Source organism: Perissodus microlepis, chromosome 19, assembly GCF_051167445.1.
Source record: "Perissodus microlepis isolate ML-2025 ecotype Zambia chromosome 19, ASM5116744v1, whole genome shotgun sequence".
Taxonomy (NCBI): Eukaryota; Metazoa; Chordata; class Actinopteri; order Cichliformes; family Cichlidae; genus Perissodus; species Perissodus microlepis.
The window spans coordinates 14,287,672-14,304,858 of record NC_140479.1 but is presented as its reverse complement, the minus strand read 5'-3'; the positions used below and the strand labels follow the sequence as shown (position 1 = coordinate 14,304,858).

Genomic DNA, 17,187 nt, shown 5'->3' with positions numbered 1-17,187 from the left:
AAAAAAAAAACAGCAAAAAAACAAAAGATGCAATAGTCACAATCTAGGCTATTTGAAAGCTAAGATTGAACATCTGATGAGATGAAGTGGGGGGAAAAAATCCATCTATATGCCCTCTAGATCAGTCTGTATGGAAGTCACACATCTTTCTTAGGGCTTTAACCACAGGGGGTAGTTATCATGGTCTCAACAATAGTCCCCAGTTCAATCTGGACCTTATAATCCAATTATTTTGTCACAACACAGTGGCTAAACCTGTGTCAAAAGATTAAGCCTAACCTTGGCTGATGATAAAACCAGTCACCTTTAATAAATAAAAATTGATACCTTCCATTTTTGAAAAGAGCTCATATCTGTAAAGAAAGCAATTTATAATCGTATTACCTTAAGATATTAGGATTTGATTCAATATCAATGTTAAAAACTGCAGATTAAAAATATATTGGATTAGCATTAGGATTTAGCATTTTGGAGGTATTCATGTGTCAGCGTGTCCAAGTCAATGCTGAAAATACAGTCAAAATAGCTTAGACATAAATATTATAGAACACTATGCCTTTTAAAAGAAAATGCTACTTCTTTCTGCCTATTGATTAATTTACTCAAATTACAGCTTGTTAAATTAAACGGGCAGTGTGTGGGTTTACGCATGAAAAAAAAAATGAAAAGAACAGCTTGTCCTTAAAGTAAATCAAAGAGTCCATAAAGAGAACTTGCAATCCACGGGGCCTGCTTTTCAATTCAATTCAATTCAATTTTATTTATATAGCGCCAAATCACAACAAAAGTCGCCTCAAGGCGCTTCATAGATACAGAGAAAAACCCAACAATCATATGACCCCCTATGAGCAAGCACTTTGGCGACAGTGGGAAGGAAAAACTCCCTTTTAACAGGAAGAAACCTCCGGCAGAACCAGGCTCAGGGAGGGGCGGCCATCTGCTGCGACCGGTTGGGGTGAGAGAAGGAAGACAGGATAAAAGACATGCTGTGGAAGAGAGACAGAGGTTAATAACAGATATGATTCAATGCAGAGAGGTCTATTAATACATAGTGAGTGAGAAAGGTGACTGGAAAGGAAAAACTCAATGCATCATGGGAATCCCCCGGCAGCCTACGTCTATTGCAGCATAACTAAGGGAGGATTCAGGGTCACCTGGTCCAGCCCTAAGTTTTAAGCCTAATCTTAAAAGTAGAGATAGTGTCTGTCTCCCGAATCCAAACTGGAAGCTGGTTCCACAGAAGAGGGGCCTGAAAACTGAAGGCTCTGCCTCCCATTCTACTTTTAAATACTCTAGGAACAACAAGTAGGCCTGCAGAGCGAGAGCGAAGTGCTCTAATAGGGTGATATGGTACTACAAGGTCATTAAGATAAGATGGGGCCTGATTATTTAAGACCTTGTATGTGAGGAGCAGGATTTTGAATTCAATTCTGGACTTAACAGGAAGCCAATGAAGGGAAGCCAAAACAGGAGAAATATGCTCTCTCTTTCTAGTCCCTGTCAGTACTCTTGCTGCAGCATTTTGGATTAGCTGAAGGCTTTTCAGTGAGTTTTTTGGACATCCTGATAATAATGAATTACAGTAGTCCAGCCTGGAAGTAATAAATGCATGAACTAGTTTTTCAGCGTCACTCTGAGACAGGATATTTCTAATTTTAGAGATGTTGCGCAAATGGAAGAAAGCAGTCTTACATATTTGTTTAATATGTGCATTGAAGGACATGTCCTGGTCAAAAATGACTCCAAGGGTCCTCACAGCGTTACTGGAGGCCAAGGTAATGCCATCCAGAGTATGAATCTGGTTAGAAACCATATTTCTAAGATTTTCAGGGCCGAGTACAATAACCTCAGTTTTATCTGAATTAAGAAGCAGAAAGTTAGCGGCCATCCAGGTCTTTATGTCTTTAAGACATTCCTGCATTTTAACTAATTGGTGTGTGTTATCTGGCTTTATGGACAGATAGAGCTGGGTGTCATCGGCATAGCAGTGAAAATTTATGCTATGTCTTCTAATGATGCTGCCTAAGGGAAGCATGTATAATGTAAACAGAATTGGTCCTAGCACTGAACCCTGTGGAACTCCATAATTAACCTCAGTGTGTGAAGAGGACTCTCCATTTACATGCACAAATTGGAGTCTATTAGATAGATATGATACAAACCACTGCAGTGCAGTACCTGTAATACCTACAGCATGTTCTAATCGCTCTAATAGGATATTATGGTCAACAGTATCGAACGCTGCACTGAGGTCTAGCAGGACAAGCACAGAGATGAGTCCACTGTCAGAGGCCATAAGAAGATCATTTGTAACCTTCACTAAAGCTTTTAAAATAGTTGCTCCGCAAACGGAGCTTATGTTCTCTGAAATCTAACATCTCAGCAGGAGGACCAGTAACTTTGATCTCTCTGGCAAAGAACGGTAATTTGAGAAAGTTTCAAATATAGTATCAAATACATTTATCAGACTTCCAGAGTTAACAAGCGGCACTTACACAAAAAAATAAGAAAAAAATTGACCAATGTCCTTTCCTGGAATGTCAACAAGTACTCTAATGTTTCGGTATTGTGGCCTTCATCAGAGGAAGGTTGTAACATCAGCGTGGTTGGACAGTCGTGGCTACGATAAATTCTCACTATAAATCTATTTGTCAGCTTTTTGACAGGCTGCCTTGTTAGCCGTAAAACTTGATGATTTGATTTAGTATCTAAGGAACTCAGGGCTCAGTGAATCATCTTTTACTTCCAATAACAATCTATCCACAACATTATGGAAACCAACAGGTTTTAAGAGCTGAATGACTGGCCGGGGACCAGGATTACATGATTTCCGGTTTTTGGCTCGAATCAGTGACTGGCCATTCAGTCTCATGTATATCCAATTATTAGCCAGTCTTCTCATGGATCTGCAACATGCGCAGAGCAGCACAGGAAATAGTCACATGCAGACAGTGCTTGCTAAATGTTTGTAACAACGAACATAATTATACACTTAAGACACCTTCACCTTGCTGAACATGGATATTTTAGGTAAAGGGGGTTGTACTGTAGGGATGGGAATTAATACGAATTTAGCGATTCCATTATCAATATCACTTATCCATTCTCTTTGGCTCATTATCACCATCATCTCTAAGCAGCACATCAAAGACATTACATTCATGCAAATAATTACAAGCTGTGTGGTCACATGTTTGTGAATGTTAGAGGTATTTCCTGTCTTTGTAGTGGTCAGTGTTGAGAAACTATAACTCACATGTAATACTTAGAATCACTATTTTTTTGTAAATTAAGTGGCCCGATTAAATTCAGCGTAGGAAGGCCCGTTGTGAGCTAGGAAACCCAGTGTTTCCATTTTAATTTATCCAGCAATTTAAAATAAAACTCCTTTATAAAAACTCTAGTCTCAGGCTCGATCTTATGCAGCACCTTACAAGCTGGGTTGTAACATATTACTCAAGAGAAACAACATAGTTCATATAATAACAGCAATCGGAGTATATTTGCCTGTGTAGCACAGTACATATGTTGAGCATAAGGAAAGAACTCAACAAAAAATAAGTGTTTTCCTTTAAGAACAAAATGTGCACCTAAATTGGGCATCTTCACTCTGAATAGACCCAAGTTGACAGAATTATGTCTTCCTGTGCCATCCGTCTGTACCATCTTCGATCCAATATTTATCTTAGGCCAATAAGAGAGGGACTGGCATCTGAAAATGCAAGATAATTATATAGGCCAAGAGAAGATATTTGTTTTTACGTCTTAAATGTGATTTTTATAGATGTTGGCAACCTGATCCAATAAATCGCTGTAGACTTGAAAGTGTGAGGCATTAAAAAACTCCCAAGTATTAAATTAATCTCTGTTAGTCGCTAATTCAAGTGTGGGCTCACACCCTGTTTCGCCCCCGGAGAGTGCCAAGTGTAAGATCATGCTAAATTGCTCTTGTCATGTGTTGAAGACACTTGGCATTCTCAGCCCAGTGTATTTTCCTTCACTGTGATCTGTGCGGTTTGTGTCCAACACAGAGCAACTGGTTGACAGAAATAGCACTTTTCTGACTACTTTTAATGTGGTTCACCAATCCACCGTGAGGGCTGAGAGCGCTGTCCCATCTAAGTCTTGGCATTTGTTTCATACATCAGCTAGTGTTTAGGAATAGCCAGCACCCCTTTCCTTCATCAGTCTCTGGTTGCAAACAATACCCTGCACATGAAAAGCATTCCCAGACCTGTCAGGGAGCGCTGCCGATAATAAACTCCAATAAAAGCTGGAACCCATTATTCCCAAAAGCAGGAAGGAAGCGGGAGCAACAGTTGGTACACTATGCACAAGTTGACATAATGTAGCTTTATGGGCCATCTGAGTTTCTTTGTTAAAACAGTAACAGGGGACGAGTTGGAGCAGCAGATAGGAAGCGCTCATCAATGCTTGGCATGCAGTATTACCAGAGGGTAGCGTGATGCTGGGAATGTTTCCTTTTCCTAGATGGGAGAAAACTTAGATTGGCTTCACACTCCATTTTTTATGGGAGTTGTCCTGATACAATGCCTCATTGTGTAAGTCCTCATCTTCTCTCAGGAGTCTTAATTTTTTGGGAAGGTGGCCGGGGGGGCACACACGTTTACACACGTTTGTGTACATGTTTCTTATTGCTACTAAATAAAGTAAAAAGATTAAAACCAAGGCTAATCTATTCTGCACTTTTCCCTGAGCACAAAAATACAATGTAATCATAAAATTACAATGTAATCATAAAATTACGATGTAATCCTATTTTTAGGGATGCAATTTTCTGATACAGAGTACTGACCCAATACCAGCTGGAAAAACACTGGTTACTTTATTTTAAATAAACAAATAATGCATCCATTCAAGCCTTTTGAATAGTTTTGGTGATATTAACTATAAAATAGAAAGGTATGTAATACAGACTGTCTAAAAAAGAGTTTGCGCTCTAGTTATGGTGACTGAAATTTGAGCATTTAATTAGTCCTGTTAATTAGCAATAATTATCTTGTATCTATAAGTGTAGCACACTAGCCAGGTTTGCAAGCTTTAATTGAAAAAAATAAAGGTGACACTATAATCCAAATACGGTCTCTTTAGCCTTTAGAAATCAACATGACAGTGACCAAAATGCTAACAATGAGGCTTCAAAACAAGGAGTACAAAAATCAATGTGTAATGTGGCTACATGTAGCTTGCCCCCACCAGTGTGTGAATGTGTGTGTGAATGGGTGGATGACTGGGTGTGTAAAGTGCTTTGGGGTCCCTAGGGGGGACTAGTAAAAGCGCTATACAAATACAGGCCATTTACCATTTACATCCATTTTTATTTAGGTCTTTGGGTGAGTTACTTGTCCACTTTGGTGTTTTCACAATATTTATTGACAAATCAAAAAATATAGAATTTTATAGAATTTTAAACACTTGTGCCTTCAGCCTTTCAAGTCCACAACCCTACTCAGGCATCTCTCTTGAATCTGTACAATGCCCGCAGCGTAAACAGTTAAACGCTTGCTCCAAATTAAAAGGGTGGAAAACAACAGTAATACACTGGTGAGTTACCTGTTTTACCAAAAGAGACTAACAGAAATTAGTTTAAGTATGGGTTTGTCAGACAATACGTCTGTCTTTCTTGCCCTGCATGAATACAAGATGAGGTTTATCAAAAATTAAATATCTTACTCAACTGGGGTAATTGAGAGGCAGCTAGACTTCCACCAGCACTATCATTAGCTGAACTATCATTACAACTGGAGCTAAGGGGACAGATGAATACACTAAATAGCTATATTTATTTCCTGACCAGAATAGCCTATTTGGTATTTTTTTTTTTTTAATATATTTTCTCAGTTACAGGTGACACAGTCCAGTCCAATTAGAGGGAACAGAGCCAAACGAGATATCCTTACACTTCAACAGTTCCAAAATATGTGGGATTTCCAGAGAAACAAGAAAGAGCCAACCTTTGAACCGCACAGCAGAGTAGTGCAAAAAGGTTAAGTGGAAACATGTTGAAGCCGTGTGCAGAGAGGCTATCACGGCTAACCCACGCTCTCAGGCATATGCAGAATGGGAAAGATTCAGAATGCAGGGGAACTCCCAAAAGTTTCGTACCTGCACGCATCACTGGACAAGTCTAGACCAGAGAAATTATTACACACAAAGAAAGGGGGAAACAGGGGCCAACAAATGGTAGCATTAGTTGAGTAAAAAAGAGAGGAACCATTAGAGATGACTGTTCTTACATGGTGCAAGCTCACTCCCCGTATCACAATAGGTTAAAGAAGATAAAGAGTTTTGTGATTTCATTGGCCAATGACACCTTCAGATTTGTTTTTGCTGTCGTAAATGTACAGAGTAGGGAAGCCGATTACTCATGTAGCTGGATGGGTTAACAGATGCAGAGTCTAACAATACTGTCTGCAGCCATCAGTGGTGAAACACACCAAAACATTTTTGCCCCACAGTGGGTTGTCTTGCTCCATCTGATGTCAGTATGAGTGAACGGGAACATTTTGTGCTGTTTATTCAAATCACTGTCAGTGATCTGAGAAGACCATGATTTATATTTTCTGGGGCCAAAACACAGAAAACCTTTTAAGGCTTCTCATGTTGCAATATTATTATTATAATACCTATAACTCACTCTAGATGTGGGTGTGCATGCTGACTATGTACAACAAATTATGTGAAGGGAATGGGTGGTAAAGAATTCAAGATTACAGAACAGTGCACCACAATCACAGATCAGCCACAAGCAAAATGCACCATCACGACAATCATACCCAGACATGCTACAGCATGCGCACTGAATACACAACTTCAAACTCTTACCCAATCAGCTTCAATGCTTTTAAAGTTTTTTTCTTTATCTTTTGTTTTTTCAGAAAGGGGAGGTGAGGGGGGGGGGGCATTCCATACAAACATTTGTACAAACACTGAAGTCCAGTGTGTTGCCATCACTTGGTGAATTAGGGAAGAAAAAATGTATGATGCAACATAACCTACGTAAGGAATTAAAATGGTATTGCTCTCCACCTTCCCTCCCTTCCGCCCTCTGTCTTTGTCATTTCCTCCTTTCTGGTCATTTTTCCCAGCAACCCGTGGGCAGACCTATTCCGCTGTATTCCTGTCACCATGTTAGGTTAACACGTCTTTCCAAACTCCACTTCTCTGAGCTCTCCACCCCGCTATCACAGATAAGCCAGAAACTGATCTTCTCTTGAAATCTTGATAAGAAATTTATTTTAAGTGCTTTTATGTTTAATCTTAAGGTGGACATGATCATATCATATCATAACAGCAGCATTTAGATCTTTTTTTACTGGTCTGGGTTTTTTTTAGAACTAGTCTCCGTTCTGATCTCACCAGTCTTAGAGAACTGATTATTAGGCACCATTGCTAAGAAGATGAGGTCATTTCAGTCAGAAGAAAATCAGACAAAATCTTTGGGCTGCTTCTGACAATCATTGGTGAACTTTTCATTGTTGTCACTTGTAAAGTTGCTGATGTTAACGGTTCCAACTCTAGGCCAGTAAATTAGAGCCCCAAAATTCAGAATGGGCATCTCAAGACAAACACTAGGAACTATTCAAGTATTCTCTGAAGATTGCCCCCAGGACTAACCCATTCTCAAATGACTGCACTTACTTATGGCACACTTATGACTTGCTGGCTTTTCTACGAGAATTTAGTCTTTGAAGGAATTGTAGTTATCTTTGGTTTTGCAAGTTTATTTTCTTTATTCAATAGCATGTTCTTTCATGATAATTTGTAGTAATGACATGTTGATTTTAATGGAACTTTCTGTTAAGAAAAAATAATTTAAAATAGTTGGGGCACTTGCACTGCATTTTGTGGAAAGGCAGTAAATGTGCTTCTAAATATAAATAACAGAGCATTCCTTTCCTGTTTTGGTGCAATCTCTTACAAGCATCAAGCAGTTAAGTTTGTCCATCTTTGGTCAGTAAAGGGACTCAATTATTGTGACTGTAGATGGACTTTTGCGCTAAGTAAACTGAATCAGGATACACAATGCCAAATTGGTCTCACAACGTTGAGATTGCTCAGAGCAATCTCAATCATCTGAGGTCCTTAGGAACAACAACAACAATAATAATAGTAATAATAATTATTATTGGGAGAGGGCAGATTATTGGCCAGTCATCTTAAAACATTACAAACAATTACAGGTTAATGCAATGAATCTAATATCCAATGAAAAGCCAGAAACCAACAGGGCATTAATTTGTCAGACCATATGTCAAAATGAACATACAAAGTACAAAATATGCAAATCTAGTAACAAATACACATAATTCCAATAAAAAAAAACCCCTTCACCTCTTGATGGAGGTCAGACAACGCTTCAGTCCAGATTGCTGGCTGCATTAAATGTTAGTTGTATTCAAGTGTCTTACTTTCGTTTATATCTATATTGCAGTGTATTGAGGCCACCCAAATAAGCCACTTCAGTTAAGGCTATTTTAGGGTGTTTTAGTCATCTCCATAGTAAAGTCAAAGTGGCGTGTTATACAGTCTTGCCATGCTCGCCATAGTTTCAGTAATCTCCGATAAGCCTCCTTCCCAATTAAATCTTTAGGTTAAACAGTCATGAATGTGTCAGTGTGGTTAAGTGTTGCGGTGGCAATCATAGGCCGACTTAAGATTTATCTCCATGTTGAAAGGAACAATGGCTCCCTCTGAGCCCAAAATAAACCCATTAGACTGGCAGATGACTTTCCATTGCTTTGACATACAGTAATTAGAGTCATGAAACTAGTATGAGGGCTAACATGACTGACCAGTTAAAAAACAACCCACTAAGAGTTTCAAAGCACGCTGAGGCAGGGAGCAGCCCTGGTGGCCAATTAGCAATGGTCTGGATGCTATTTAGCCTACATCTGTAGTTTCCAGTCAACCCTTGCACCCTAACAACAATATAACAGCGAACCTCAATAAATTTGTGACAGACTTTTCTCATATTCCATGGCTCATGGAACTGTTCGGCTATAAATGGTTTATTTGTGGGACATGTGGCCTCTCATCATCCAGCAGGGATATTTAAAGTCTCTTTCATTCATCATCCATTGTGGTTAAAACTCTTGGAAGGGCCTTTCTTAACAATTGCAGAGGTTTGAGGATTACTTTGTTATTGCTGCCTTTGTAGTCCATGTTTGACTTGCTATACCTTCTAAAGGTAGCAAGGCTCCTAGAGTTTCCTCAAGTAAGTACAACAGTCACTAACCTCTGCCAGAGGTCTCTTTCTGTTAAAACGGAACTCAAAGTGCTGCTTGCAATGGATTGCTTGGCCATTGGGGATCTAAGTCTAACATTTAAAAGTTTTAGGTTACCTTAAAGCTATAGATATCAGATCAGCTTCCAAATTGACAAGGTTAATAATTTGAGACTCCTCTTTGAATGCTGAGATGAAAAGTTGGACAAAAGTTAATGATAACGTGCTGTCCATAGCAATAAGTCAGCACTGCCATGTGGATAAAACTGACATGTTTTGGCTATAAAATAATTTGAGACGTTTCGCCATCAGTTTTTGTGAATACTTCATGTGACTGTTTGCTGTTTTTAACAGAGTGAAAAGTTAATCCACCCATTTAATTTTGAATGCATGAGGGATCAAAAGCACTGGTGAAAACAGCACAAATTAAAAAGCCCCAAACCTCATGCTTCAAGGGTCTGTAGCTTAAGAAGATAAATGTATATTGGTCCAATAGATATGTTATTGTACATACAAAAAAAAAAAAAAAAGCATTTCTAAGGAGGTCAGGTGGAAACTTCTCTCAGACTTGACCCTCAGTCGTAAGAGAAGTACAACCTGTCAAGAAAAATGATTGCAAAATTATGTTTTTGGATAAAGTCACCAAACTTTTCGAATGTTTTTACGAGATTTCACTGGTGATTCTATGTACATGCAGCTTTTGAAATGGTTGATTCATTTCATCTATTTAGATACAACTTTACTCCTTAGGTTTTTAGATGAACGGTTAAAAGTGAGACCATTATAAAATGTTCGACGAAATGGGACAAGCCTTTAATAAGAGTTGAATTTCTTTTCCATAAAAACATCTTTGGGTGAGTGGACATTTTGAGACTTGCTAGCACTTCACAGTAACGAGAGAGCAGGCAACGATTTAAGCATGTATTATCGTCACCTCCAAAAGGAAATTTTAATACATGAAGTTGTGGTGATAGGTTATCTTAGGCATGCTTTTATAATGATGTGATCAGGCTAAAACCATAGTTAAGTGGGAGCCTAATTGTCTAAAAGGAAACATTTTCACTCAAGATTTTAGAATATGTTATGCAGTTTCTAACGTGCATATAATATTACCAAACCTTACTGATCATCTACTGTGTAGCACATGCATCCTGTTTTAGTCCTCCCTTTTCTTTTGCAACAACAATACATTTCTCTGTCTAAACAGAAACATGGATAATAAACCTACTCAAGGCCTGGTGACAGCAGGGAAAAACACAAGCCTAAACAGAGAAACTAATGATACCCTTGACTGGCTGTAAACAAGAGCAATGTGTTGCTGAGACATCAGGAATTCAACCAGCCACTGACAGAGGACCTAAAATTAGCCTAATGTTTACCCCCTGGATAACAATGGCTAGAAACATAGTCCACTTGAAGTAGAACTCAAAAGCACCAAGAGATATTAAGAGACAGTGTCACACAAAAATGTTTTGCTCCTTATTATAAGTGCAAAGTTATTTATTTTCATAAAAACATGTTACTCTAATGATAAGTCACAGTTTTATATCAAAATAATATTTTTCAGATAACAATCAGTTTTAACAATCTAAATTCCCACGGCCAGACGGTAAATATTCACAAGAGATATGAGGGGGAAATTAATGAACTCCACAGAATCGGGAGTTTTTTAACACTGAGAGGGGGATGTACTTACTGAAAATATAGAGGAAAAAGGAGGGAGTGGGAATCTCAGGCAGAGAAACAGACGAAGGAGGATTATGAAAGCATGAAGTGCAAAACGCAGCAAGACTATAAGTGAGAAAATAAACAAGCAGTGGGCTGCCAAGCACTGGCTCTGCGGAGGTACTTCCCCTTATGTGCACAGCTAGATTTATGAGACAGTGAGCAATACTCCCCTCACTTCTCCCAGACTCTGACACAAGCAGGGGAATTTAGCAGCTCCATGCTAGTCTGCTTCAAAAATAGCAATGGATAACTACCCAGTAGTAACTACAGAAAAGTTTGCACATTTCCAGCTAGCCCTATTGGCATGTCTGTGTTGTGTTTACCATCATCTAATAACCTAACGCAAACATGCCAATAGACATTACTTTAAAAGGAATCATTGTACAAGGTCAATGGTTTGATTAGTAGCAATTACCAAAGGCTGTGGAGATGACAGAATTGTAGTCATATTCATTTATTTCAGAACACATAAAAAAAACCCGGATGCTGCACAGTAGCTGAGCATGGGCCTTATGTAGGTACTGGATCCCTGTTTGGCTTCTTCCTTTTAGGTCAGGGGTGGGCAACTCCAGGCCTCGAGGGCCGGTGTCCCTGCAGGTTTTAGATGTGTCCTTGAACCAACACAGCTGATTTAAATGGCTAAATTAGCTCCTCAACATGTCCTGAAGTTCTCCAGAGGCCTGGTAACGAACTAATCATGTGATTCAGGTGTGTTGACCCAGGGTGAGATCTAAAACCTGCAGGACACCGGCCCTCGAGGCCTGGAATTGCCCACCCCAGTTTTAGGTCCTTCTCCTTGGCCTCCTCCATTACCTTTTTTTAATGTATTAGGTGTGATTGCGTTGATTGCATCCTATGTTTGGATCAAACAAAATTAATTCATCCGGTGTGTTTTGGCAAATTGTTGCTGGGTTCTGTAATCATTTTTAAATTAAAAATAATAAAGCAGCACAAAAGCCAAATGGGTGCCTTGAAATTGAGACATGATTACTCAGTTGGTTAAATATTTTTAAATATATTTTTGAATGTGACATAAATAAAGTGGGACAGTGATATCTGCTGTTAGGTACAAATTAGATCTTGAATTGTTGAATGCCCCAGAAAGAACAACGCTACACTACAGTGAAAAGTTTAATGATAAAGTTTTTCTACTAGTGTATTGTAGCCTGCTTTAGCCAGGCAAAAACATGATGACATGCACTATACAATGTGATTTACTGTCCACAAGAGACCCTAGGGTCAGAATGATGTAAATTTAATCATCAGAGAGTGTATCTGTAGCTGCGTAGATGTAACCGCGCTGCCAAATTTGCTGTGACCGTTCAGGCACGTTGTCACAATGAGGCACCCTTTTGCCATCTTGCCACAGTGCGAGTCGTTTGGCCTAATATTTTCCTTTAGTTGCCTCAGGAAGTAACAGTAAAACTAGGCTCCAATAGTTTGACCCTGGGGGATGAAATGCACAACCCTGTAAACAAGGAGCATGCCCCCGACTGCGCTCCTGACCCAACAAACCCTCTTCATCTCAGAGCCATGGGCTCTGATAACAGTGGCACAGTGGAAAATTAGTACACTGACCATAATACTTCACGGCATGCCCTGGCACCTGTGAAGCTCAGCCCACATATCAAGGCATTTGCTTGTCTCAAACTGCTCTGTAGCTATAACAGCTGTTTGGTAGTAGACATTCCATGCTCTACCTGGCTAGGTAATAATAATATTACTAATAATAATAAACTTTATTTGTACAGAACTTGTGTAACACACAGTTACAAACATAGTAGGTAAACCTCCTGTAACCCACCCACCCAACTCCTGTTCAAGTCTTCTATTTGTAAGGGGCAACCAGTCTGTTCAAATCTTGATTGTGTAAGTGTGTGATTTTGCACACTAAAAAACTGAATGTAACTTTGTGATTATAAGATATATATATATATATATATATATATATATATATTAGATAGAAAATAACATAAAAAGACAAAATATTAGACTATCCAAACACAGGAAATTAGATTGGTGTAATTATTCCACAATGTAATTCAGGAATGACATGCTAAACCAGTGACCAATCGAGCTGAGATAGAACTCCTAACTGTTTAATCAGCTTAACTATGTAAATATGAAATTTTCTACTTTTGCCAAGTTTAACATACATTTTCATTTGTTTACAACTAAGTTGGCTGTTATAAGTTTATGTCAGAAAAGAAAAAACCTACAGAAAAAAATACTACAGACATTCACTCAAAAGTATGCTAATTATACAGAGTAGACTGTACAGTGTGCTCTATGGGAAATTAGCTGCAACACTTCTGTTTGGAAGGAACAGCCAATGAGAAGAAAGCTGGTTTTAAGTGACAATGCCATTAAAAAAGCAAGGAAATGGGTTTCAGACAGAGCACAAATTGAGAAACTGCACCAAGGGCAGTATAGTATGCTGAAATATTATTTTGAACTGTAACTCAAGCTCCTCAAGTAGGGTCCAGTATTAAAAAGCTAAAGTTAAAAAAGTTTAAACTTTAAACACTACCCATAATTTTATTCTGTTCATCTGCACATAGCGATTTCAGTGGGAGAAACATTTTATCACTCATCCAAGTGACCTAAGAAGTGATGGAACTTTTCTCCCACTGAAAATGCTACCATGCTGACAGAATCAACTTTTTAGGATTTCCTTACTTGGCTGATTGAGCACAGATCAAGACAACTTTAAACACTGCAGCTGCCATTGCCATAACTGAGAAAATAGAGCCTTTATTAACATTATCAGGATTTTTGCAGATTAGTGCAGTACAGTGATTCTTTACCATCATTACCCATTCTTTGCTCCAAGCCAGCGATCTTTGGGAAGACATAAGCAGCTTTTGTCGCTTGTATTTTAGTTTCTGAGAAATCTTTTAATGTTTGGGCGACAGAAATTTTAAACTTTCTGGTTTAACTGTGAAACCTTTTTTTACATGTGCTGTAAAGCACTCTTTCTGTAAAGTTACCCCATGACAGTAATTCTGACCAAGTATTCATTTGTATCTTTCAAAATCCTTTGGGATTTACTGGAACTTACAGTGATGATGCAATTTTGTGGTGCAACAGCTTTTATTAATATGCAAAACAAACAACCACACCTCATCTGAAACTACACAATGCTGATGCAATCTGTCCTTGAAAACCAGTTCTCCTGCTAGGCTCAAAACCGTTTGCAGCTGTCCACATACTTCTGTGTTGACATTGTATGGTTAAAAAAGAAAAAATGACTTCTTGGAACCATTTTCAAAGAGGAAAATTAATGACAATTAAACAAAACATGACTGAACAAATACCAAGAATGTCCAGGTAAATTTCCAGGAAGAAGAGCATTCACATGAATCTAATAAAACTTTAAATTACATTTTGTCCATCTAAAAAGAAGTACTCTCTTTATGAAAAAAGGCACATTACAAACATGGACAGTACATTTTCATTTGTTCACACTAGCCTTCCAGTGAATCACAGAGATGATCAGATGTACAGATAAACAGCAAGTCAAAACAATTATAAGAAGTGTAATCACTACAACAGCTAAGGCTCAAGATCCACAGAAAATGCATAGTGTGTGTTTGCTTTTCTAAAATTTAGATGTACTATGAACTAAACCTCTCCTGGCCACTTCAGTCAATAAGGTTGTGACCATTCACCATTTGAAGAAAATTAATAAAAATGAGTCAGAGGTGGATTTAGCAAATGCATGTTGTGGTGTGGAGCAGATGTGGTGATAAAGACTGTACTCACTGGAAAATTATAAAAAAAAAAACCAACCTTTCCCTCTATTAATTAAACATTTCACATTCTTCCATTCTACTCACTGGTAGTTCGGAGGGTTCAGGGAGAAACTCAGCATCTTCTCCAAAAATAAAATCTGGAGGCAATTCTGGATAGCGTGCATTGAATATGATATCCCCTGGAAGAAAAGAGAAGAACGCATTATTCATTCAGTTTTAATCAAAGTTGACTTGCTCTAAACAAATAATTAAAAAAGAAAAAACAATGCATCAATCTTCTATATTCTGTCTGGTATTATGAAATGAAAGTATTTTTGAAGCATTACTGAAACCAGCAAATTGTGGTAGTTGTGTGTGGTTTTACTAGTTGCACTAAGCACACAATGTGCATTTAAGCTCTAGCGTCTTGCAGTTTAAGTGCCTTAAATAAGAACACTTCACATGCACCCTTGCAACCATAAAAAACCTTGGCACACCAGCACATTAGCAAAAGTTTTAAGATTATGCATTTTAATTGCATATTTAATTTAAATTCCATATCATGTACCCATATGGTAAACCACACACTAAAAAAAACTTCAGGCAATAAATCATCTTAAGTTTTTTTTTTTCTTTTGGTAAATGACAACCGGCTGAATGACAGTGCAAGCTGAATGACACATCCCATATTAAAAATAGCAATTACTTGTAATAATAACTCTATATTAAACATGTTTTGGTGAGTGATTAGCAACCTATAAATCCTGAGGCTAAAATATGCAGTTCCCTTAATTCCTATGGGGACTGACTTCAAAAATGAGCCAATCCCTAGAAACTCTCATGTTAAAATGTTCAATTTTACAGGACAAATAAGAATAAACATCTTCACAGCCTGCTGCAAAACACTATTTTGAACTTTATGGTTAGTTTATCCATTTATATGGGATTTTCCTTAAACTTAAAATTGGGGCATAGCAGCTTTGATTGACAGGTGTGTTGGTATGGCCAGCTGTACCGGATAGTTTTTGTGTTTGAGCCTTGAAATAATTTTAATGCAACTATCTGAAAGCAGTTTACTCTTCTGGCACGTGTAGTAACACATCATTAATGTAGTTGGTATTTCAGTTTTGGTGAGTGGCATTCTTCTTCTATACATATTCTTTGGTGATTACCACTCTTAATGAGCAAAGGCAAGGCAACTTTCAAATGTACAGTAAGCAGAGAATCACTCGGCACAATGCTCAATTCCGATTTTTTGATCAAATCCGATTTTTTTGTCTGCTTGTTCACACTACAAATAAAATGCGACAGCAAACGCGCTCTAGTGTGAACCCTCAAAGCGGCCTGCATGCGCAAAAGAAGACTTCACACACAACGCGCTCTGTTTAGACCCAGACTAAACAGTATTGTTTGACTGATGGCCCTTAATATAAAGACTTCGGACTTTACGTTTCCCAATTGTTGCTTTAAGTTATTTTGTTATTTACATAATAATGTAAATAACCTAATAATGATCCTTATTGCTTGTTTTAGAGAGGAGCTTCAAAATATAGTTGCAGATTTCTGTCAGAATCTGCAGATTATACAGTACAAATAAAATGTTCACGTTGTCTTCCCAACAGTTTCACTGACATCTACACTGGATGGCCAGGAAGCGTTCGCGATGTCTTCTCCGTCGCTGACAATTGGTGTCTGTCTTGTGTCAGTGACGTAAAAGACAGATTTAATGCGACATGACCGTTCACACAGCAGTCGCTTTCTAAAACATCAGATATGTATTGGATTCAGTACCACATACGAAAGTGCCCCAGATCCGATTTGAAAGTATCAGATTTGTGCTGTTCACACTGTCATACCATGATCGCATATGGGTCGCATAGGGTCAAAAAAAATCGGATTTGATGAGCTTTCGCCTGCAGTGTGAACGTAGCCTTTGTCACTGCCACCAACTCCAAACCATACATCACTGCAAGTTTTGCTTCTGTCTTGTAAAGCTTCCCTTTCAGTCTTGCAGCAATCCTTCTGTCACACTGTCCACTCCACCCTGCCTGTACTCTTCTTCACCTCTCATGGCCTGACCACTGCTTTGGATGGTTGACCCCACATATTTACTGTAAACTACATTACCATATTCAGACTCTTTGGGTTCATTACGTCTTATACATGCACTCGCCCATTTTCTGTTTAATAACTTTATTTAAAATTATTACTAACATATTGAGATAAAATTACAAAAATATAAGCGCACACTGGAAATGGCCCTCACTGAGGGCTCACATAACAAAGCTTGGTTCACAATGTTCTTAAATTACGTTACACAACTCTATTTCTGTGCTGCAAGACGTCCTGTTCTGCTTTTTTTTTTTTTTTTGTTCCACGCAGCAACAGCAAGAAGAGGCAAACACACACATGTGGAAGTATTTTTCCAGTGGAGAAGAGTCAAACGAGGAAACGAGAGGTTGTGTCGTAAACTAGCTC

At 38.3% G+C, this 17,187-nt stretch overlaps 1 protein-coding gene across 1 annotated transcript in view; it reads right to left on the bottom strand.

Annotated features, from left to right (window-relative positions):
- babam2 (BRISC and BRCA1 A complex member 2) overlaps window positions 1-17,187 on the bottom strand; it is a 115,109-nt gene that overhangs the window by 82,907 nt on the left and 15,015 nt on the right. Inside the window, exon 4 of the mRNA XM_084914255.1 lies at window positions 14,815-14,909. Coding sequence (XP_084770381.1) covers window positions 14,815-14,909 — 95 coding nt within the window. The remainder of the gene's footprint in view (window positions 1-14,814; window positions 14,910-17,187) is intronic.